Genomic DNA, 26,112 nt, shown 5'->3' with positions numbered 1-26,112 from the left:
CAAGTGCTACGTAAGAAAAAATAACTATTATTGAGAAAAACTTTTCTTTTTTTATGAAAATGCAACTTTGCTTGTCTCCTTCCGTGTTTCTCTTGTTTCAGAGTCGTCAAATCAGAGGCCGAGTAACAAAATTTAGAAACGCTTCACTGACATAGCTGATCTAAATATGGGTCTACCCATAGAATCAGTAGAAAATAGGAAAACCATATCCTCATGTCCAGACTTACAAATTGATGTAAGCATAAAAAAGAGCTAAAAGTGCCTAAAGGCAACTCACACTTATGAGTTGGTCTGTAATTGCTCTTTTGATGCTCTTTGACTTTAATTCTTGTTTTCTCTAATTTTACATTTGTCCACAACAGAATATGATCAATAATGTCGTCATCAAAAATTAGAGACCAAATATCTTCCATTTGAGGATTTTCACCTAAATTTCTAACAATCTTTGTCAAGCCTGGAATTCCTCGTATTATATTTTGACGAGGAACACGTCTAGTCTTTGTTGGTTCTTTAGATTCCCAAGAATATCCTTTCTTCCCTTGAAAAAAAGCCGGAACGTCTTTCTCTTTATTTGTTCTGCAACTTACAGACGAAATACTAGCTTCGAAATTACGACAATCTTCATCATCAGTGGAAGAACCATATGTATCAGGAATGAACGTGGGGTCCACATCGGAATCATAATCAGAAAATAGATCTTCCATCTCCTCTTCTAGCCCATCTTCTTCTTCCACTTCTTCCCACATTTTTAAAACCTTGGCGCAAAAATTGGGTTCACCCAGTTTAGCTACATCGCTTAGTTTCCTTTTCCTAGATGTAGAAGGTCCTTCCTCCATTATAACTAAGTTCTAATCATCAACATCAATAATACTTGTGTGTAAGAAAACTACACTACTGGAAGTATGTGTCCACGGGACACGCAAAAAAACTTACGTTATTGGAAGTATGTGCCTCTCAGACACGGTAGGTTACAAAAAAGGTCTTATCAGCTAACACACAAGCGCGACCGACAACAATGAATCACACCACCAAACTAAGAAAAAAAAATTATGAAGGTATTGAGGAGCTCGCTTCACAGAAACATACAGGGTTGCCAGCACAACGAAAAGAAAAACCATGCGTGTCTGTCAGACACATACTTCCTGTTAAGGGTTGAAGGACTTTTTGTCATTTTTAGAAAAAAGATGCCAAGCGTTAGTTTCCATCAAAAATACGGTCAATTCAACTTCTGATAACAAACAAGCAGGCAAAAAATCGTATGTTAATGCAAAGCAAGACAAATTCACAAGAGCATACGTCACTACGTCGTCTCCAACGTGTCCATTTTGTAGACTGTCACATGCTATTTACAAATGTAAAGACTTCATTAATGCAAATCAAGTGCAGAAATATCAATGTTTGCGAGACAATAATATCTGTACTAATTGTTTAAAGAAAGGACATTTTTCAAGCATATGTAAATCAAGCTCATGTAGAAAATGCCGAAAGAACCACAACACCTTATTGCACTTAGATCGCGCAACAGAAGAGTCAAGAAGATCGCAACAATCAGATACTCGTTCTGGTACCTCAGAGCCTTCTAACACAAGTCAGTACAGCCACAATGAATTTTCTTCACCGCAAGCTTCGTATTGCACAATAAAGGGAAAACCTCAGTCACAAGTTTTGCTAGCAACTGTGTTAGTTAAACTGAAAGATCGAACAGGAAGATGGATAAAATGCAGAGGGTTATTAGACAGTACCTCTCAATCGAATTTCGTAACTTCAGATATGGTTCAACAACTAGGGCTCGCGAAACAAAGAAGGGTCGTTCCAATAAGAGGAATAAATGGTGTCACATGAGAAACCAGATCAAGTGTTGAAGTATGTTTGCAATCCACAATAAACGATTTTTCTACAACCATAGAATGTGCAGTGTTGCCAACCATCACGGGCAATTTACCTACAGAAAAAGTTCCGTATCAAGAATGGAACATTCCAAAAAGTATCGTATTTGCAGATCCTACGTTTGCTTTTCCAGGCAAAATACAGTTATTATTAGGTGCAGATGTTTTCTTTCAAATATTGAAGCCAGAACGTATGACTCACCCAAAGAACTTCCCAGTACTTCAAGACACGCAATTGGGCTTCATTCTATCAGGACGCATCCCACAACAATGTAACGCTAACACATCGATTACTTCATGTTTCACAATGACAGATGACAATCTAAACAGACAGATACGAGCTTTTTGGGAGCTTGAAGAATTAGGATCATCGGTGACAACAAGAGAAGAAATGGCATGCGAGCAGCACTTTGTAAACCACACCACGCGTGACCATACAGGGCGTTTCACGGTACATTTGCCATTCAAGGAGGCTAAAGAAACATTAGGACAATCATACAACCTAGCTTCAATCAAGTTTCATCAACTTGAAGCGAAATTGCAACGTGAACCAGAATTACGTCAAGATTACGTAAAATTTATGCATGAATATGAAGAACTTGGACACATGAAACAAGTTGAAGAGGAACGTCACACCTCAGAAGGAGTCACGTATTACATGCCTCATCACGCTGTAGTAAAACCTAGCAATTCTACAACAAGGGTACGTGTCGTATTCAACGCGTCCGCCAAGACAGACAACGGAAAATCATTGAATGATATTCTCATGATTGGACCCACCATTCAACCTGATTTGATGTCTATAGTCTTAAGATTTAGAACACATCCAATCGCTTTCACGGCAGACATCGAAAAAATGTATAGAATGATACAAGTACATCAAGATGATACTCCGTTGCAGAGAATCCTATGGAGAGACACGCCAAAGGAAGAAATCAAAATATTTGAATTACAGACTCTCACGTATGGGACAGCGCCAGCATCATTTTTAGCAACACGCTGTATGCAGCAGCTGGCACAAGAAGAAAGTTGTAATTATCCTCAAGCAACGAACATTTTAGCAGAGAGCTTTTATGTTGACAATTTAGCTAGTGGATCTCAAAACGTACAACAAGCGGCACAATTGCAAGCCGATCTCATCGAGTTACTAGCTAAAGGAGGCTTTGTATTACGCAAATGGTGTTGTAATAACGCTGAGTTATTAAGATCAATTCCACCAGAATACAGAGAAGATAACTTTCCAGTCCAATTACATTCGCAAAAAGGAGTAAACACACTAGGAATTTCTTGGAATCCTGTAGAAGACAAATTCATCGTTAGCAGTAAATTTACCTCTAGTTCTACAACAGTCAGCATTTCCACTAAGCGTCAAATAACATGCGTCATTTCATCCATTTTCGATCCATTAGGGCTTGTTAGTCCAATAGTCATCAAATACAAAATGTTTCTTCAACGTCTTTGGCAGAAAGAAGTTGATTGGGATCAACAGCTGTCACCAGAATTAATTACTGAATGGCAGAAACTGCAAGTGCAACTTCCACTTATCAATGAAATAAACGTCGAAAGATTTGTACTACAAGAAGGTAACGTGACACAAATACAATTGCATGGCTTTTCAGATGCAAGTGAAAGAGCATATGGCGCGTGCTTATATATTCGTTCCATCAATCAGCAAGGTCAAGTTTCAGTAAAACTTCTATGTTCAAAGTCATGCGTAGCTCCAATAAAGAAAGTAACATTACCCAGACTAGAACTTTGTGCAGCATTACTTTTAGCAGAACTCGTGCATAAGGCAATGCCCGCATTGCATTTGCAAATTGAAAGCATACATTTATGGACAGATTCTCAAATTGTTCTGTCCTGGATATCAGCCTCACCTGCAAAATGGAAAACATTTGTAGGAAACAGAGTTTCTAGAATTCAGAATTTAACAGAAATCAGTAATTGGAGACATGTACCTTCAAACTATAATCCAGCTGATTTAATATCAAGAGGTGTTGATGCAAGCATCATGAAACAGTGTCCATTATGGTGGCAAGGACCCGAATGGTTGAAAGAGAATTCAGCTTTGTGGCCTCATTCATCAATAAAACTCGAAACTGAAGCACCAGAAATGAGACGAATATCAACATTGTCATTGTTCATACAGAGCAAAGAGACTCACATCATTGACAAATTTTCAAAATTGTCTAAATTATTAAGAGTTGTGGCATATTGTCAACGGTTTATTTACAATCTCAAGAACTCTCATGAGAGACTGATGGGTCATCTCAAACCCAATGAAGTGCAACGTGCATTACACACATGTATAAAAATTGCACAACAAGCGTTCTATTCAAGGGAAATCGAAGAACTTAACTCGAACCACGAACTTTCAAATAAAAGTTCTTTGAAAACATTGTATCCATTCTTAGACAAAGAGTTGGAGGACGTCTGGATAACAGTCAATTATCATCATTTGACAGCAAGCATCAGATGATATTACCACCAAAAAGTAACCTTACAAAATTGATTGTCGAAGCAGAGCACAAAAGACTTCTACATGCAGGACCACAGCTATTATTAAGCTCTTTAAGAGACAAATATTGGATTCCACGTGGCAAACAGGTAGTTAAGAAAATACTACATAAATGCATAATCTGTTTTAAGCTAAAAAGCACAACTTCGTCGCAATTGATGGGACAATTACCTGCAGCTCGCGTTCAACCATCAAGACCATTTACCAATGTGGCTGTAGATTACGCTGGTCCAATACATGTCAAAACAGGAACCGTAAGAAGCAAAACAGTTACCAAATGCTACGTCGCCGTATTCATTTGTTTATCAACAAGAGCGATACATTTAGAAGCAGTCAGCAACCTCACCTCCGAGGCTTTTATTGCTACCCTTAGACGTTTCACATCACGAAGAGGGAAGAGTAGTAATATATACAGTGACAATGGAACCAACTTTGTTGGCGCGAACAAAGAGTTACAAGAACTTTTACGACTATTTCAATCAGAAGCATTTAATAAGAAATTACAGGACTACTTATCACTAGAAGGTCTACAATGGCACTTTATGCCACCTGGATCACCACATTTTTCAGGACTCGCTGAGGCAGCAGTTAAATCAATGAAACATCATTTGGTAAGAATAGTAGGCAAGTCATCGATAACATTCGAAGAATTGACAACATTATTGTGCCAGATAGAAGCGTGTTTAAATTCAAGACCCATTTCTGTAATCTCACAAGATCCAACAGATCCAACCCCACTTACACCTGGTCACTTCCTCATAGGTCATCCTTTATCCTCGTTGGAGAGATTATCTTCATTTTGTTGTAGAAAGCATGCTTATACCACATCATGGAACTGAGAATATATGTTTATAAAAAGGTATATGGTTTTCCGGACACCCTGTACAGTCACGGACAGTTCTGGCTTGTATCGCTTTCATTAAGATCCAATGGTATTGATGCATCTCAGAAGTGTCCGTGACTGTTGTACATGTACAATGTAACGATTCCAAACTTTTGTAAAAGTTTGTAAAAACCAACCTGTTCCTTGTATACTCCCATTGAAATACCTTCCAACTGTTTATTTTTCCTCCATCCTTATCAAGCACTAATTTCCTTTTCACTTCTGTGTTGTTTGCCTATTTGATATTTGTATTCTGATTATATTTGTGTAAAGCATTATGAAATTAATAATGTTTGTTACATGCACTTTTATGTTGTAATCTATATTATTGAAATTATTGAGGAATATTTTGCAATCTGTTTAAACTCGCTCCCTATTGTTTATGTTTAATGTGGCGTGTCAACCCTATGACAATATCACTATGCAGATATGTAAAGAGCACATTGGTGGTTTTCAATCTAACCCCACAACAACAAGTGATATAGTAGAGCAATACTTTCAGAATGGGGCCTGGCTGATTAAAATAAGCAGGGTTTTATCCAGAATTTTCCATTTGGTGAGCCGTAGAGGTGAATTTAGTGCTTAAATCACCATTGTAACGAACCTGAGAGTTTAAGATTTTATATTTGTAAGATGTTAAGATTTTTAAAATGTTTGTTATTTCAAATAATGTGCAAGTTGTCACAGATAATTATAGTTAGATTGTTACAGTTATTGTTTGGAATTTGTGTAGATGTTTATAAATACGGCATAATCTGTTCGTGTTGACGTCACTTTCTCTTCTCAGCAGAGGAAGTGAACACACCTGAATGTTTCTCACCTGACGACAGACTGAGTTTGGAAAAACAGGTGAAGGATCTATAAGAACTTGGAAACGGAGAGAATTGAAGTATAGATTTTGGTTTTCGAGTTTTCTTCTTGCCGATAAGTTCAAAGTAAACAATTAGTTATGTTCTTTGACTTTCGCTTTATGTGAGGGAATTGCCCAACGTTAGTATTGAATGTTCTAGTGTTGTACTGGTAAGTGATTATGAAATATACGCGTTTATAAAACTGCGTTTTAACTTTGAAAACAGTGTTGTGTTTCTTTTCTACCCAGCAAGCCCTGATAATTTGCAGATTCTCATGTTCCCGACTAAAGGAGTAGCGGACTAACTTTGTGATGACTGGTGTACAACCGGGGGACGTTGCATAGTTATTTTGGCACACCAACGTGGGGCTTGAGTGCACAGTTATTTTGGTACAATCGTGGGAGCTTAAGTGCAAAGTTATTTTAGCAATTAAAACGTGATACCCGATTTAGTGCATACTGAAAGTGTTCGTCCATAGAATTCACGAAGGTGATAGTCCTTGGAATTCACGAAGGTAAAAGTGTGATAGTGAAGTGAAGGTATTAACTGATAAGAGTCATAGACGGTGTTGTAGAATGGAGAAAGACGCGACAGGAATGAATCTGCGAAGCAGAGGAAGAACGACAATGGATGCAGAAACCAAGTTTGGATGCTGTGATGATCTTACCAATGACAGGGAATTCTTCCAGTGTTGCCAATGTTTGCAGAGGTTTCATAGTAGTTGTGATGGGCAGGAAGTAACGTTGGCATCAAATAAAGAGATGCGATGCACATCATGCTTGTCAGCACCAGAAACAGAACCAGAACCGAGCGTTCCTACCAAACCCTTATCAGATCACTGGCTACTTGATTGGTTGATGAAAGATAAAGCAGAGCGAAACCAGAAAGAAAAGGAGGATGAAGACCGTAGACAGAATGATGAGGAGCGTAGACAGAAGGAAAGGATAGAGGAGGAGAAACAGCGTAAGAAAGAGATGGCTCAGATAGAGAAAGTTCGAAAGAAGGAGATGATGGAGTTTAAGCTCATAGTTGAGTCTATAGAAGAAAAGAGAAGGAAAGAGAAAGAAGAGGAAGAAGAAAAGACAAGGAAAGAGAAAGAGGATGAAGAAGAAAAGAGAAGGAAAGAGAAAGAAGAGGAAGAGGAAAGGAGAAAGAAGGAAAAAGAAGAGGAAGAAGAAAAGAGAAAGAAAGAGAAAGAGGAGGAAGACGAAAGGAGAAAGAAGGAAAAAGAAGAGGAAGAAGTTAAGAGAAGGAAAGAGAAAGAGGAGGAAGAGAGAAAGAGAAAAGAAGACTTAGATATTTTCCGTTCATTGATTGAAAACCAGGAAGAAAGGAGGATACAGGAAGATATAAAACTAAGGTCAGAGTTACAGGCTCTATTCTCTCAACATAAACTTGAACAGGTAGAGAGCGTCAGAGGAGAGATAGAAAAGCTTAGTATTAAAGTCACTGAAAAGATGGACGAAAGGGTAAAGGAAATTGTGGAAGAGCAGCTAGAGTTCTTAACAGTTCGGCAAGGACGGTTAGAGAAAGAACAGGATCAATTGAAGAAGAATATGGAAACCTGTCTTGAAATTGTCCAGTCTGGAAGAGAATCTGAATGTGACCCTCCAGAGAGAGTTCAAGAATTAAAGAGTTCTGTAGAGTCATTTAATGTAGCACTAAAAACCTTTGGTGAACGAACAGAACTCATAGAAAATATAGTGCAAGAACAGAAAGTTGAAATAAAGGCAGCTGGAGAAAAGGTTAATTTTCTCCATGAGAAGGCTAAAAAGATGGAAGTATCTCTTCGCCAAGAAATTCAGGAACAGACAGTTACAATTATAAGTAGGGTCAGTGAACTGCAGGAAAAGATCCATAATTTACAGATTCGACCAGAAACCTCTTCCGATATAGTGCCTGATCCAATCCGAGGACCGAACCCAGAAGCTACTGCCTATGAATCTCCTGTTGTACTTCCAAACCCATTCTTCCCCGGTAATACCACAACTTCTGATAGATTCAAGAGGCCTAGAGAAAAGGATAGTAATGACGGTTTTTCTCCTCGACGCGGAAGAGAGTTTAAGATGCCCAGAATGGCTGATATCGCGAACATTCCAAAGTTTAAAGGCGATATCGAAGCTCAATCTGCCGAAAGATATCTGCGTGAATTAAATGTCAGTTTTGACTTAATGCAAGTGCCTGAGCACTATAGATTGGAATTATTACCTCGGGTTTTCACTGGCAAGGCTGAGCATTGGTTAGCTGGTAATATGGACAACTTTGTGAATTATGCTGATTTCTGTGCACGCTTTAAGGATGAATTTGCATCAGAAAAGGCGAAACAAAGACAACTAGCGGCTGTGAGGAACCGAAGGTATTCTCGCCTGGCCCACGACAACTTAGAGAGTTTTGCCTGGAGTGTCTACGCAGCGTATAGAAACCTAGCTGACAATTTTAATGAGAGCGAAGTACTTAATTTGATCATTGGACAGTTGCCGTATCGCATTCGGAATCTTTGTCTGGCGCATGCTCCACGAAGTGTGGATGAATTGACACATTTCTTAAAGGACTTCGATATTTATGATGACCCTGATGCCTGGAAGCATAAAGACGACTCCAAGAATAAAGATGCTGCAGGGAATAAAAGTTTTAAGATCCGGAATATCCAAACGGATTCAGAGAGTCGAGGAGGAAATTTCTCACGACCTCGAAGATTCAACAGAGGATTAGGTAGGAGAGGTTTCAACCAAGATGAAAACTAAAGACAAAGAGATTTCTACAGGCCTTGTCCAGAACAAGGGCAAAGCTCTCCAGGCAGATGGCATTACGAAGAACGACGTAGCCGTAATCCACTCAGACGGTACTCTCCACGACGTAGAGGTGACAATTGTGGTTCTTTCTCCCCAAGACATGACGTTGCCTCAGAGCAGGAAGAAGCAGTGGAGACTACTAGAGAGTTTCTGCACAACCAGCGATCCCAATCATGTCAAACAAACGTCGACCTTTTCTAAGTGTCTCCTCTTCATTTAGGCAAGTGAACTCGACGGGCCGTAAAATACAAGGATAATATGTAAATTCTTTTTTGCTGACCGAAAATGTATCTTCAGACAGTCAAATGAAAGAAAAAAATTCCATATGTGAAACTGGTGTACCTATTTTCCAGAAGACTCAAGAAGAGAGTGTTAGATGGTAGACAAGTAGAACTGGAAATCGGTGGTCTGAATTTTAGCACCAAAGGATTCATTTAAGAAGGTTTTGGTTCTGACTTCCTCTGGCGAATGCTTTTTCCTGCACCAGGCAGAAATAAGTATTAAGAAAAATGCAGCTGATGTGTTGTTTGTTACCACTCCTGATCAAATGAAGGATGAATTCTCCAGATATATATATATATATATATATATATATATATATATATATATATATATATATATATTTAGTGCGGTACATCCGAAAGGTCCAGAATGAGGATAGCATCGGGATGTATAAATCCGTAGACCTCTCAGAAAAGGTCCATATAGTAAATATTTGGATTGATTCCTATAAGCAGGAGTTATTGTATTACTGGTGTGGAATTTAAAGGCATTATTCTAGAAGCACAGAAGCAAGAAGAGTGTTGAGTTTGAAGTGCTATAGGAAAGTACTGGTTTCAGTTCATTGCTTATCGAACCCTATACCGTTTTCTACAAAGTCTTTCTGGAGAAAAAACTAGATATATATGGAAGCCTACTGTTCTATTAAACCATCATGGAATCAATCATTGCCTGAATTCACTGTTTATTGGTTGTTTAACTACCATCGATTACATTCTGTTTTTGATACTGTAAACTACGTTCCTTCTGAGCTGTTGTCAAATGAAGAGAAGCCAAGATTGAGTCATTCAATTGTCAAAATAAACTCTATATTTTAATGTTCTTTATATACTCAAAATTTTTTCAGAACTTGTAAATTACAATTTCTTCAAACATTTTCCCCGGACGAGGGGCAATTGTAACGAACCTGAGAGTTTAAGATTTTATATTTGTAAGATGTTAAGATTTTTAAAATGTTTGTTATTTCAAATAATGTGCAAATTGTCACAGATAATTATAGTTAGATTGTTACAGTTATTGTTTGGAATTTGTGTAGATGTTTATAAATACGGCATAATCTGTTCGTGTTGACGTCACTTTCTCTTCTCAGCAGAGGAAGTGAACACACCTGAATGTTTCTCACCTGACGACAGACTGAGTTTGGAAAAACAGGTGAAGGATCTATAAGAACTTGGAAACGGAGAGAATTGAAGTATAGATTTTGGTTTTCGAGTTTTCTTCTTGCCGATAAGTTCAAAGTAAACAATTAGTTATGTTCTTTGACTTTCGCTTTATGTGAGGGAATTGCCCAACGTTAGTATTGAATGTTCTAGTGTTGTACTGGTAAGTGATTATGAAATATACGCGTTTATAAAACTGCGTTTTAACTTTGAAAACAGTGTTGTGTTTCTTTTCTACCCAGCAAGCCCTGATGATTTGCAGATTCTCATGTTCCCGACTAAAGGAGTAGCGGACTAACTTTGTGATGACTGGTGTCCAACTGGAGGACGTTGCACCATATAATGGTTTTTGCAAATGCAAATTTAGGGAAATGTGGAAAATTAGGTGTATTATTACACTATACTTATATCACGCCCCATTTTTATACTTATTGTAATATACCAGGTGGTTATAATTAAAGTGACGGTGTTCAGAATGGTACAGCACGGGCTGTAATGAGAGTAGCAGTCTGAAACTTCGTAGATATGATAATGAAGCAATGCGCTCGCGAATTATGCAAAAAAAAAAAAAAAAAAAAAAAAAAAAAAATAGTTCCAATTCTCGCCACCAGGGTAAAAAATGGCTCTGTAAGCAGTCAAAACGTGGAATTTTCCGTAACTCTGACGTCAAAGTCGGTGACATTGCCTAACCATTGTGTGAGCTCCCTGGTTGTTGTTGGTGACGCTTGTTGCTTTTTTTTTCCTTTAGTGATGTGAATGTTCGCCGAACATTAAAAGTTTGATTTTTCCCGTGTAAAAAGCAATGGCTATTGCGAAGAAAGACCGTGCACTGCTAGTGAAGTTGTTTTACCAGAATGGGAGCAATAGTAACGCTGCACTGCGGAAATATCGCCAACAGAAAGGCTGAGAAGAGGGCCCATGTCAATTAATGGGCTGAAGAAGATGATGAAGAAATTCGAGGAAACAGGTGAATTGGGTGTTGCACCAGGGAGAGGAAGGCGGCCCATCCCCGTGGAAGTTGTGGACGAAGTTGCTGTAGCTGTAGCTGACCGTGCAGCACATGCCTCAACTTCTGCAACCAGTGCTAGAGCTGTGGCACGTGAATTGTCACTCCCCTGGTCAACAGTTCGCAAGGTATTGCGGTGCATTTTACACTGGTATCCCTACAAGATTCAAATTGTGCACCAATTGAAACCCCAAGATATTCCACAACGCCGTGAGTTTGCCCATCGGTTTTTGGCACGCATGGAAGTGGATGACATGTGGCCGGGGAATATTCTGTGGACTGACGAGGCGCATTTTACTCTGGTCGGTACAGTGAATACTCAGAACTGTCGCATATGGGGTTCCACTCGTCCACATGTTGTGCAGGAACAACCATTGCACTCAGTTTACGTGACTGCATGGTGTGGGTTCACTAGCTCCTTCATTCTTGGTCCGTTTTTCTTTGAGGAGATGACACCTCGAGGGCCTGTTAGGTGTACAGTGACATCTGCACGTTATAGGGACCTCCTTGTGCAACACATGATTCCAGCTTTGCAAGAACGGAACTGTGAACACACCACCATTTTCATGCAAGATGGGGCAACACCACATGTCGCTCGCCACGTGAAAGATTTGCTGCGAGAAACCTTCACTAATGACCGCATCATCTCTAGGCAGTTTCCAGATGATTGGCCTTCCAGATCCCCCGACCTTAATCCATGTGACTTCTGGCTGTGGGGATATTTAAAAGATCGTGTCTACCAGGGACATGTCCGGTCTCTGCCTGATCTGAAGGCTAGCATACAACGACATGTCGCTCAGATTTCACCAGACATGCTGCGAGCAACCGTCGACCATGCCGTGTTACGAATGCAGCATGTTGCTGAATTGGGAGGCCATATTGAACAGTTCTTGTAACCATAGTTCCTAATAAACATGCCAGAGCCATTGTTCTCATGTGTTTGATCTTTCCTGCCTTTTTCCTGTAACTATACCACGTTTTGACTGCTTAAAGCGCCATTTTTTACCCTGGTGGCGAGAATTGGAACTATTTTTTTTTTTTTTTTTTTTTTTTTTGCATAATTCGCGAGCGCATTGCTTCATTAGCATATCTACGAAGTTTCAGACTGCTACTCTCATTACAGCCCGTGCTGTACCACTCTGAACACCGTCACTTTAATTATAACCACCTTGTATATCTGTAAACCGGGGCTGTCCAGGACTGCCGAACAGCCCGGGTACTAGATACTTGATCCTGCAGAATGCGCAATACACCTGTAGAATCAAGACAACTTGTAAAATTTAAACAATAAAGAAAAGATAAAAGAAAAAAAAGGGGGACCGACATTCATGTAAATGACGTCCTGGTCTTTTTAGGCACCAGGACATAAGCGCATACCCTTGAATGTATGTGGATGAAGGCTGGGCATTCTTCGCCCCCCCCCTCGTTTTTTGATTTGATTTGATTTGATTTAGTTTATTTTACTTCGCGTTTTGTGCCTCTTGGCTAATTTGCGAAGATGGGGATGAGTGATGAAAGTTTGAAATTGATGAATGGACATTCACAAACAACCAAGCCCGACCGGGATTCGAACCCGGGACCCTTGGCTTCGCAGCGCGATGTGCTAACCACTCGGCCACAGGGTCGGGCCCCTCGTTTTTTGTGTGTGTTTGCGTTAGGAGGTGGATCTATTCACACACACACCAACACCTCTAAATTTTGTCACTCCCATTTTTTTTTCAAAGGTTCAATTTATGGTCATTTTGAGTTCAAATTTATCCGTGCATTCCCTGAAGTCATCCCATAGAAAATTCTGCATAAAGCCCTGGGGGTGTTGATTAATAATAAGTTATGTGTGTTTTTATTGTGCAAAGCTTGCGTTTTTAATTTGTTTCATTAGTTTCCTTAATTTCTGGATGTATTATTTTGATACTTTATAAGTGAACGAAGCTGGAAATTAAGCATATTAAGATGTCATGACCGAGCAGACATTTGCGACTCCCGACGGGAGCGATTGCGGGACACACTACATAGGAAGAGAGGAGCTGGCAATTGAAGTGTTTCTTATATTTCAAGGTAGATGGAGACAGCTACCAATCTCTGATCACAACTGCAGTGGCATCTGGTGTGCACAGCATCACTCACATGTTGTATACTGCCAACCGTACGAAAATGTTCTGTTTAAAAAATACAGGTCTGTTACACGGTATTTTTCAAGTTCCTAGATGCATTTACGTACGGGAATTCTACGAGCATTAATGTTATTAAATTATATATTGAATAAATCATCGCCAATTCTGTCTGAAATACCACATTACTTTTGTGTTAATAGCGTACCAGAGTGAAGGTCTCATTGGGCTACAATCCCCCTTCCAAATGTATGGGGAAACGTTTGGAGAATATGTAAGGACATTAAGAACTAAAAAACATTTCTAGAACAAAAGTTCGCTTCGAATTAATCATTCAATACATACATTTAATAATTAATAATGCTTTCTGTAATTAACCCAGCAAGGTGCGAAATCGCAGACGGGCCTTCGCCTCCCCCACCATCATACCAACGATCTTGTCCTAAAATTTTCCACTGGAAAAGTTCAGTGTTACGACAGCAAAGATAAGGAATTAGTTTTGCCTTCAAATATACTATACTAAGAATAACATCAAAAAGGCACACAAAAGGACGAAGAATAATGTTAATCGATGTGGTTATTTTACGACGCCTTTTCTGCCAATTGTGGCTAATCGCGACGATGAAAATGAATGGTGATTAGGATATTCACAAAGAATACCCATACTCTGGCCGGGTTTCGAATCCGGATACTTCGGTTGCGAGGTCGCATAATGTCCGTTCGTCACGGGTTCCATATCCGGTGGCATATAGTGGTTCGGATCGCACTTTAAACTGTAGGTCCAGTCCGGAGTAGCCTTATTGTGCATAAAGTGGACTTAAAACACGAAAACAATACAATCCATACCTGGTGGAAGTACATTGGTTCAGATCCTCTATGCTCAGAAGTCCAATCGGGACTGAACTTACAGTTTAAATCGGTGTCCGAACCACTGTGCGATTTGTCTCCACTGGTATCAAACCCTGAACCTCTTGATCAGAAGGTGTCGGGAGTTACGACGGGGCAGTGTGAGTTGTGAAACAAATGAGGAAAACACACAACTTTCGCAGGTTTATATACGTGTATATACAAGGTGACAATTAATGAACTACATGAAATAAAACGGAAATTAGTGACAAACCACGTAGTACACAAACTGTATTGCACATGTAAACGGTACTACAGACATTCGGATTTAGGCTGTGTCCGAAAGCTGCAAGACCATACTTGAAGCGAGCATACTTCGAGAGCATACTCGCAGTGTGGTCTTGAAGCCTGGAAGCGGAAAGCTTTCGAACTGCACTTCGACTGCAGCGCCAACACAAGTGAGGAATGCAACAAAAGTTGCTTCGAAACTAAAATTATCAAACATCGACTGTATGTGCCACTCTTGTTTTCCGTGAACAACACACACATGACTCGGCGTGCAGTTTATATAACACAGCACGTTATTAATTATAGAAATATGAAAGAAATTTGCTCTTTCAAATTAATTTTCACACATTCCGCAACATGGTTTACGATCGCGGGAAAAGAAATTGTTTTCTCACTTTTAAACACCTTCTCACTATAGAAGAAAGAAACCACGCATATATGAATAAAACCAATAAATAAAATTACATAGTATTTTAAAAACTTGTTTACTTACATTTCCACACAATGGAAGAACTACAACTACCAGCTGATTGACTTCAGACGTCCATTTTTTTAACAAATGAAAAGCAAGCACAGATCGCAAGTGTGCACCGCTCGTGTGCTGCGTCCTCTGGTCTTGTACACTCGTTTGCTTGGCGCTTTCGAACTGCACTAGCTGACGTCACTTCCGTCAAGACTGTACTTCAAGTATGTACTTTGTACCTTTTGGACACAGCCTAAGGTTATGACATGTTCGATATGTCTGCCATCTCTGGCGATGATGTGGGGCAGACGAACAGCAAAATTCTGCATGACCCGCTGAAGTGTCGAAACATCGATGCTGTCGATGACCTCCTGAATGGCGGTTGTCTTTAACTTGTACTCGGTTGCAAACTTCCTTTGCGCCGCAATCGGACTGTTATTGCTCGCATAATAGGCCTTCACAAGTGATATACGCTCCTGCACGCTGTACCGTGACATTTTCACTTGCAAATGGCCGACATCAACACGTTGCGTGCGCATACGCATACGAATTCCCATCATGCCCTGTGGCCAGCCACGCACTTTGGACGTCATCACGCGAACCGTTCAGAAATTATGACGGTTTTATTTCATATAGTTCATTAATTGTCACCCTGTGTATATGTGTGTATATATATATATATATATATATATATATATATATATATATATATATACACACACACACACACACACACTCTGTAAAGGAAAAAATAGCGACACTTGCTCGGATATGGTTTTCATAAGATCCATTAAGCAACACCCCCATTTCTTTTCTATTTTCATTTATTTTTTTATGTTTCAATGCAAGATGCTCCCTCTGGTGCTACTCTGTTGCATGGAGGCCGATGAGTGCTTCGTGCGATGCGAACTTACCGCCTGCACAATGCACCTCAAAAGCAACAGAGGGAGCCTCTTGCATTGAAACATAAAAAAAATGAAAATAGAAAAGAACTGGGGTGTTGGATGTCATCGTTTTCGTAAGACCACCTTCCGTTTCTTCTGCGATGATAGGAGGGAGTGAGAGAGGCATCACATGACGAGAGGTTTTCCATCGAACGAACATGACTGTCGATGCCTCCTGCCTATCTCACTCCCTCCTATCCGCTCCCTTGCAACTCTTCAGCACCCCTGCTCGTTCTACAGTTTACTAATGCATTCGTGAACTTCACAAATACGACTGGTGGACAAATCCTGCTTTTCTTATTGTTTTAATTCACTTCATAATCTTGTGAAAACCATATCCGAGCAAGTGTCACTATTGTTTCTTTACAAAGTGTATTCAATGGAAGCATCACACTGTAATTGTTCGAGACAACCATTCGTAATGCGCAGCTCTTCGTGGATGTATCTGATTAAAATCGTGTGCAATGGCATGCGAACTTCTCTCCCTGGACGTCACTTTGATCTCAATGCGTTACTGACGCGCTAAAGACATTTTAATTAATGCTTTTTTCTGACACCTCGAAAATGAGCAAATTGGTACAAGAATTCAGTCATAACTTTTTACTGGTTAAAGATACGTCGAAAAAAACCTTCACCATTCACATTGCGTGTGTATGTGTGCAGGAGGCGAGGGTGACGGGAGTGGATGAACCACTGCCCCACCACGTGGTCATAATTTAAGTTCTCTTATACTAAGAGCCCCCTGGAGCCCATTCGAAGCATCGGATTGCGGTGAAACTTGGTATAGAGGCTTTGGAGACCATGGGGAAGCGAATGCTGACGACAAAAATTCAAATTTTCACCACCAGGTGGAAATGTAGCGTTGGAATCAGGTGCACAGTGAACAACATCCAAGGAAACGCTTCGTACGACCATTGAAGCTGTCTTGAGCTTGATGACTACTGAGACGCTGCGAAACACGGACATATCCGGCAACAGAACTTCTGTTATCTGCTTCTATTGAAATCAAATAGTGTGGCGCCCACTACAGGGAATCGCGTGGAACCGAAGAACGGAATTTCCGGCTAGAAATCTGCAGGTTATCTTAAGGGTTTTCGCCCACTGGGACGCCGGAAGCGAAACTGTTCCATTCTGTTGTTGCGCTTCCGACGTCTCAGTGGGCGTGAAACTTTTACGCTTCCAAAGGGTCATTCACGTTGATGGCGTGCATATTGAACGCTGCTGTACTGACATAAACTCAAAATTAAGTTTGAATGTCTGACTTCACATTCAGCGTCACATTTCCACCCTGTGGTGAAAATTTGATTTTTTCATCAGCATTCGCTTTCCCCCCTCCAAAGCCTAAATCTATATCATGTCGAAAAGTCCAGAAAGCAGGCTTCAAATATGGCCTTGTTAGAAGTGACGTCATTTAGTGCAGGTCGAAATCGCCAATTAAGCGAGCAATCGAGTTCGCAATGTGCAGTACGCGGCAATGCACACTTGTTTACTAGACCCGATCGCTCGTTGTTCACTTGTTTGAAATGAAGGATGTTGAAATTCAGCCAGGTGTTGATTGTAGTTCTTATATTGTGTGGAAATGTAAATACAAGAACTCTTTAAAATGCTATGTGATTTCCAGGGTGAAAAATAAGCGTTTATAAAGCAGGGAAAACAATGTATTTTTAGTTTTATCTACTGCGCTGCAGTCGAACGTTTTCGGTTCCAGTCCAAGGTTTCAAGACTGAACTGCCAGGAACATTGTCGAAGGATGTTCGCTTCAAGTACGGTCTTGCACCTTTCGGACACGGCCCAAGATTTCCTGCAATTGCTTCGAAAGCGCTCCAGAGAGCTCTCAGGAGAGAATATTTAATTCTAAGCACCTCCTATGCACCTGGTAAAGGTAAAGTTTCCCGTGCATATATCACCGTGCTATGAAGGCAAATTTGGGGGATGTGGGGTGAGGGTAGCCCCCCAAATCTAGATCTAGGCCATTTTGAAGTTGACGTGATCAGCACCACGCTCCGGCCGATTTTACCCCCCAGGGTTGCTGTCAAGTACCCATTGACTTCAGGCTGGGGACGACACGGAGCAGCTTTTTTGCGGGGACAAGGCCGAAAAATTTCCACTCCCGGAATCGAACACGGGTCTCCCGCATGGCAGTCAGACGCCATACCAACTAGACCACCGCTCTGAACTATTTTTTCGTCAGCATTCACTTCCCCGTTGTCTCCATATCCTCTCTACCAAGTTTCACAGCAATCCGAAGCTTCGAACGGGCTCTGAAAAGGGAACTTTAATTATGACTACCAAGTATTTCGGACGGTGAGATCGTGAATAGAAGAGCCTCACACGCACTGTGGCACCAAAATCCCATCACCCACGCACCTTGACTATGCTACTGCGTAGGCCGTTCGAATCCGAAGGTCAAGATTCTCTAACGGTCATCATAATCTTACTGCGACCTGCCCAGTCTAATCTTGAAATTTGCTACGTGAGCGTCGAAGGTTTGAACTCACCGAAAGGGATCTCAAGTACCCAGTGTACATATGTGCTGCTGATAAGACAAATTCTTCCTGATACATACATAGCTATCTCTTCTTCTTCCACTTCTTTGATTGGAATGTCGAACTGATTTTTTTATCCAAATCAGAAAGAATTACAGATGGGGTTTGTGAAAAAATTCTAAGAAGTCACGTGCCCTCTTACTCCTAATTGATTTTGTCTGATATGTGGATCCTGAAAGTGAAAAATCACGACTTCCTATTGGTTTCACAATTACCAGTAAAGAAGAGGCGAGTTTATGATGTCCTTGAGTTTCAAGAAATCACTACTAAACTACGAGATGGGTATTCTTTGCTTACCGCCTTTACTACAATGTTATCACAAAACTAGAAGCAACTGTTGTTGACTGGTTGGAGCTCTGTTTACGGCAAACACTGTTCAGACATGTCGACTTTCACGGACAGACAGACGGATGGCTATCGACGGTTAGTACTGTCGAAGTGGTGGTGGTGCAAATTAAAAACATTTTGATTTAGTTTTACTTCGCTTTCTGCAACTTTTGGCTAATCGGGTAGATGAGGAGGAGTGATGATATCATAAGGGACACTCACAAAAAAAACCTATACCCAAGCCGGGATTCGAACCCGGAACCCCTGCCGTCGGAGCGCACTGTGCTAACCAAATGTCAGAGAAGTCGTCAAAAGCATTTGGCATTCACTCACCGTTAGCAAGCCATATATATATATATATATATATATATATATATATATATATATATATATATATATATATATATATATATATATATAAAAAACAATATCCTAATTTACGAGTTTACATTACATGCATATTTTGTAGTGCATAACTTCAGATTTTTGAAAGATGTAAAATACTCTTAATGAGCCCACTTTTAAAATATACGTACAGTGCGATCCATGAGTATTACCGTGCAAATTGTCCATCAACATATTTGTGCACTTTATTTGACCCAATAGGAGCTTCAATAATTAAAAGAAAACTCAAAACAAGCTGTTGACAACTTCTGCACCAGCATACATAAAAATCCATCGTTTTAAAACACATAGGATGTGAGAGAGAAATTAATGAAAATAGTCATGGACAATTTGCACGATTATACTCATGGATCCCACTGTACATGTAGTTACTCACAATGTTGTTCGTACAGGCATAGGCGTGCGCAGACACTTTGATTAGGGGGGGCAAAAGCCTTGAAAATTCAGTCGGGGAAGAAAAACCTCATTTTATCTCACTCTTTTAGTTTTATTGCATTGACGGGTACTTGTGTGTGTGTGTGTGTGCGCGCGCGCGCGCACGCACGCGCGTATATATATATATATATATATATATATATATATATATATATATATATATATATATATATATATATACTTAAATACAATACATAATCAATTCATCCGCCCTCTTACAAACCAACAGCAAAAATGATATGAATGGTATCTGAAATGTGCGCGCTCTTTTACCTCGAAACCAAATTGTATGAAACACTTAGTTGTTGTTAATTCTCTCTGGCAATTTACAATGCATTACAGAAAAGAAATCGCGAGCGAAGAGAGCAAGAAAATTTTTCGATCCAAATTTTTGCAAATGGAAAACAGCATTGATTTCATAGGGCGAAAAAAATTCGACGGGAGGCTATGGCATTCTCTTTTACAATTTTGCTCATTCAGATTCTTCGGCGCCCAGGGACAACTCCCGCCGCCCCCTACAGTCTTACAAGACTGTAAGAAAAGCAGATATTGCGAACGAAGCGAGCAAGACAATTTTACGAAATGTATTTTTATTTGTATAAATTTTGAAGTCGGTGCCCCCTTCCCCCGTAGTTGCTTTGAACTTTCATGGGCTTGAAAATACTTAATTTTCTCCTATAATATCGTTTAATAACAGCGAAAAGATTCCTCTACACTAAATTTCTAGGTGAAAGTATAATACTGTATGGGCATGGGGGGGGGGGGCAAGGATGTCCACACCTCCTCCTTCGAAAACGAATATCAACTTAAAAGTATATATTTCACACGTATCAGTCAGAGTAATTTACATTAATTATTATGTAATGGCAGGGGGGCCGAGGGATTCCATAATATCAAATTCAAGTGGTGTTTTTTTTTGGGGGGGGCAGCACTATTATCGGGGTAATATGCCGCATGGAAAAATATCTTGCTTGTCCCTTCGTGGAAAAAATCTGAGAATGTCCGTGATTAGGGTGACAAATCCCCCCCCCCCCCCGTGCGCACGCCTATGCGTACAGGACAAACGTATCGACAGAGTCGGATTTGCTAAAGAGCATTTACATAAGGATCAGGAGTTATGGGACAATGTGATCTGGTCTGATGAAACCAAAATAAACCTGCTCGGATCAGATGGTGTGACCCGAGTGTGAAGGAAGGCAAATACGCAGGACAAATGTTGCCAATGCAACGCGCACGGTATAACATGGTGGAGGACCCAATATGGTCTGGGCCTGTATGTCGACTAAAAGAGTTGGGAAAATGCAAGTCTCATGGGTGGAATCGTGGACAAACATGTCTATAATAATATCCTGAAGAATAACGTGAAACAAAGTGCCCATGAAATGGGGTTGCCACGTGTGTTCACATTCCAGCATGATATGGTTACTTTTGAAGAAAGCACTTTCCTCTTCATTTTACGTCATTAAAAACTTGCAAATATTCATGACCGAACATGACTCATGCGAAAGCGCCAGATCATCAATCGAACTGAACGAACAATAGAAGACTAGTTGTCACATGAATAGCTACTACGTTAATTGTTTTGACAATTTTGACAGTCCTTTGGACATAGATAAGCTAAGTGTGAATGAAATTGTCGTAGATAAACATGCTTACGTAGGTCCTAATCAACATCCTATTTTCAGTTGCTTTGGATGTGTGAGCAATATTTCTACGATATTATATATATATATATATTTATAATACTGCATTCCACCTCACACTATAGTGCAGGAGGCCTTAGAAAGATCGTTTCGCGGGCTAACAGCAGACGTCGCTCGCACACCATTGCCGATACTCTCGTGTCATCTGCTCCTCAGCCGAACAAACAGGCCGAGGTAGCAAGAGGCAGAGGTCATTCACCCTTCCAGAAGGGTGCAGCGAGCTAGCTGTGGCAACCGGGCTCGCTCATTCACGGACCTGATTGGTTCTCGCAGACACATCCCCATATTGTCGTCTGCTGTAAGCCCGCGAAGCGATCTTTCTAAGGCCTCCTGCACTTTAGCATAATAGGGGATGTGCAGGTAGCGCCCCATACTCCCACGATCCCGATCTTCTTGTGGAGGTGATATGATCGGCACCACGATACGGTCTCCTTTACACCCACGCTTTCTGCCACTTTTGGCTACTCGCGACGATGGGGACGAGTGATGATTAGATTAAATTGATGAAGGGACACTCACAAAGAACACCCATGCCCAAGCCGGGATTCGAACCCCTGGAATCCTAGTGTGCTGTGCTAACCACTGCGCCACGTAGGTCGGCTTGATTTATCATATTCTGAACGTGTAATTTGAATTTTTTGACTTCCCAGTAGGGGCCTTATTCACCCCAACAGTCACTGGTAAGGATTACATTTTCATTTTTTAATTCGGCAAAAAAAAGTGCTTTTAGAATTGACCTTGAAACCTTTTGCGTTCAACGACGGCATTAAGCCCCACATTAGCTCCGGGACTAAAGGGTAATTAATTTTCAGCGTAAGGATTATGCCTGATCGAATTTGTTTTCTTAGCGGCAAATCAAGAAATTCGCTGACGTACGCCCTCCGAAATCTATGATCATGCGTACGTGATATCTTGTCAACAATCTTTGATATCGCTGTTGTTAACTCTTTAGTATTTCTCTCGTTGTTGAAAACAAGTTACGCCGCACTTACCAGAGACAAAAGTCTCTTGGTTTCAGTTAGGAAAAAGAAATCGATGCGACTTTCGATTTAATGACCTGTATATGTGCGTCATCATATCTTCCTTTCAAATAGCACTGTAGAACTGTTGTCCGTCCAATAAAAATCACTGTCCGCAACATAGTTTTCAAAATTTTAAATTTTCTTGAGAATTATATCTAATTAATACATTTTAAACAATTCACGTGTTTATGTTTACGATTATCGAGCTAAAGACAGCTCTGCACAATTTCAACGAAGTGTCCAAAGAGCCGACGAGATCTCAGAGTATCTCAGAGATACTGGATAAGCAAGAGTGCGGATAGTTCCATTCGCTCATTATCTTGCGTATCTACAACACTGAACTCTCTATTATGAATTTAATATTTTAAAGCATTTCTTCACCTAAAGCTTTAAATAAGAGGGTACATACATACCCTACTCACTAGATATTTTCGTTATTTCAAGTCATCATAACTTGGCGGAAAAGTTACAAGTTAATTGTATTTTTGTTAACCTCTTGGAACCTAAAAGTAGCACAGTAACGAATAATGTTTATGATTTTGCAAATGTAACAGTTATTTTCATTGGATAGAAACTTTTTGATTCTGCCCCTCCCCCCTCCCCAAGTTGAGCTCCACGTTATACTACCACCCGAAAGTTAGGTTCCGATTTATGCCTATGCAAGTCATCAATAGAGCTTAGGATAAATATCTGTCTAGACTTACAGTAGATGATCAAATCAGTAGCGAAGTGTAAAATGAAAACGTGCTTTCTCCTGGCTTCTCAGCTAGGTGTTCTTAGTCAGGGAGACTTCTCTCCTTCCCTATTCTCCAAAGTCCTCCTCCCTGTTTCCAATCAATTCGAAAAGTGAATCCTCTCCCAGCCTGTCTGCTCCTCTAAAACCCCCGTCAATCGAGACTTCCTCCACGCTGATTCGTGAGTTTTAACCTTCCTATACTAGTAAACAGATTGCTAACTGTTTACCTGACGAAACTCTGTAACCTCAATGCATCAGGAAGTCTGCACATACTTGAGTATGCATAATTAAAATGCCTCCGAGGAGTAGACAGCTGGTGTAAACAAGTGAACGACCCTTGGTGAATTGAAGTTTCTAGAGAAAGTTTAAATAAAAATAAATAAGAATCCTATGGATTGATACGTATGAAAATAAAATTATACGACACTTTCAATAAGCTTATCGAGGATAAGTTTAGGAAAACGGAATGAGTTGTGCTTTTAACGAGAACATAAAAATGTAAATTTTAATACTTTTGGCGTGTAGATAGGAAACATTTGACAATCATTACGGAAAACTAATGTAATTACTCAAACAGTATCGACCCGTTTCAATTTTTTCTGACGTCGCTATTTACGCACAGTCAGTCAGTCTAAACAAGACTACACTAACGATGTAAAATGGAATGGAATGGGACTTTATGGTCACCCTGTACGTACACCGACAAAGACAAATACCGACAAGTCCTTAGACTTAAAGATCTTAATGTTAAGTAATCTTATAATCACCAGCAAGATGTACGTTATCTATACGGGCCAAATCAGTTATTTTTATGGTATCATCCATAACGCAAAGAAGATAGTTATTAATCTGAGAATTATCTGTGATAAATGGCACAAAGACGATTTCGCACATTTTTTACGTTGATCTTACCTCTAGGAAGATAACGCCAGTGTGCGAATTCAGAAGAGTGTGCAGAAAGCATTTCTGGGAGGGAGGGTAAACAGGAGTTTCACTATCCACACTAAATATACAGGGAAATGTACCAAAGTCGGATGGATCTCCGGCTGCAAGTTAGACTGACATCATGAAATTATGGATCACTCAAACAGCTGTGGTTTGCCTGCCAGTGAGTGATTTATCCACACACCACCGACCGCCCCGAATTTCCTCAACACCCTCCCTTATAAAACTTTTCACTGTGACAATTTGGTTCTAATTTTAGCCTTACACGTCCACACAACCAGCAACTCCAACAAGAAAACTGAAAATACATGAAATCAAGGTCGATGCACTCTTGATGCTTCAATTGACACAGTTTGTAACGTGTTCCTTGGGGTTGCCAATACGGAAGTGAAACCAAGTTACACATAATCTTCGTTTCTTTGAAATTATCTTGTCTGATCTTCTCAACCGATGCATTTTAGTGCGTCACACGGAACAGCAGCTGCTGAAATTATACTTTGGTATAAAAAATACATCAGGGGGTAAAGGGTGACCTGCTAAGGCACTCTAAAGTCAACCTCACTTCCCCGTAGTACACCCCGGTAACTGCTTCTTGCAGGCAAACGTAGCTCTGGCGACTGGATCCACGACCAAGAAAGTCATCTTTTCAGTCGTGTTGTCCTTCGTTTGTCCTTGTGTGTGCTGAGTGCTCCTTCACAGCCTCAGCTTTTAATAGGTAAGGAATTTTAGACTTTACACAGTTTTCTTGTTGATTAATGAATGAAAGGATGATTTTTAAAAATGTATGCAGATGATTTTAACACACATTATATTTTCCTGTTGGGGCCTCTACTCAATTTTGTCGTCGTTAAGGGGCTTGTCCCCGTATTGCGTGCGGGACAAAAATAGCTTATGTGATGATGTGCCCATAATACAAAAATCAGAGAATCAACCAAAAATACATCATTAGCAGTTTATGCACTTTAGTGTGTTACTGAAATCAACAGATTTGTGTCAATTGACACATTTTGCACTTTGTGTACAAAATACGAAAGGAACGTACTAACGTGATTGTTAAACTGTTTCCGATAGGTAAAATAAATATTATGACACAATTTTAAAAGAAAACCCTTTTCCTAAGTCGGTGATAAATGCTTACTGTGATTCTTTGGTAAGAGTTTAGCAAAGTTTGCTTGAAGAGTACATTATGCTCACAAATACTAACCTGGAGTGGAACTACTATTTAAAGTGGGTTCCGAACCACTGTGCAATTTGATATCACTGAGAATCGAACCCGAGACCTCTTGACTACAAGGCGACAGCCTTTGCCACTACATAACCATAGATTGATTGAATTGGTGTTTTAAGTCCACTTTATGCACAGTAAGGCTATTTGGGACTATACCTACATTTTCAAAGTGGGATCCGAACCACTATGTGCCTCCACCGGGTATCGAACCCGGGATCCCTTGATTACAACGCGACGTACACTATCATGGAGGCCACTTTGGTTCTTAATGTAACGATTGTGGGTTGTAGAAGTACACTAACTCTTTCTGACACAAGATTACACTTCAGATATTACTTTTGGAGCACATAATTTCGTTACTTTTTCACAATCACATTATTCAACATCTACTCAGAAGAATTGGCAAGGAACTATTTCCAGAATAAAGGAGGGTTAACAATAGGAGGAAGAAGAATAGCATGTATGATATTGAGGAAGACATGGCCTTGTTAACAGAAGACGAGAGGACGGTGAACAGAATGCTCGAAGACTAAAGGCTGAATCAGACGAGGATAGATCTGCTGCTGGATTTTCCAGTTGGACTTGGACTAGTGGTGTGGTACTGCCTCATATTCTAGTTTTTGCCTCGCACGATACGTGTAACCGTACTGGTAAGTATGCTTTGTTCCCACAAGGCATTGCGCAGAGCAGACAAGCTAAAAAGATGGACGAGCGATTTCAAGAACGTTGTAGGAAAGTAGC

The 26,112-nt window shown here is 40.2% G+C and overlaps 1 protein-coding gene across 1 annotated transcript in view; it reads left to right on the top strand.

Annotated features, from left to right (window-relative positions):
- Nucleotides 1–2,193: 2,193 nt before the first annotated feature.
- The window catches only part of LOC145994482 (uncharacterized), a 60,722-nt gene continuing 36,803 nt past the window's right edge, over nucleotides 2,194–26,112 (top strand). The window contains exon 1 of the mRNA XM_083130617.1: nucleotides 2,194–3,051. Within this exon, the coding sequence (XP_082986743.1) occupies nucleotides 2,194–3,051 (858 nt within the window). The remainder of the gene's footprint in view (nucleotides 3,052–26,112) is intronic.

Source organism: Lepisma saccharinum, chromosome 10, assembly GCF_977018435.1.
Source record: "Lepisma saccharinum chromosome 10, izLepSacc3.1, whole genome shotgun sequence".
NCBI lineage: Eukaryota > Metazoa > Arthropoda > Insecta > Zygentoma > Lepismatidae > Lepisma > Lepisma saccharinum.
This window is presented reverse-complemented; position numbering and strand designations above follow the sequence as displayed.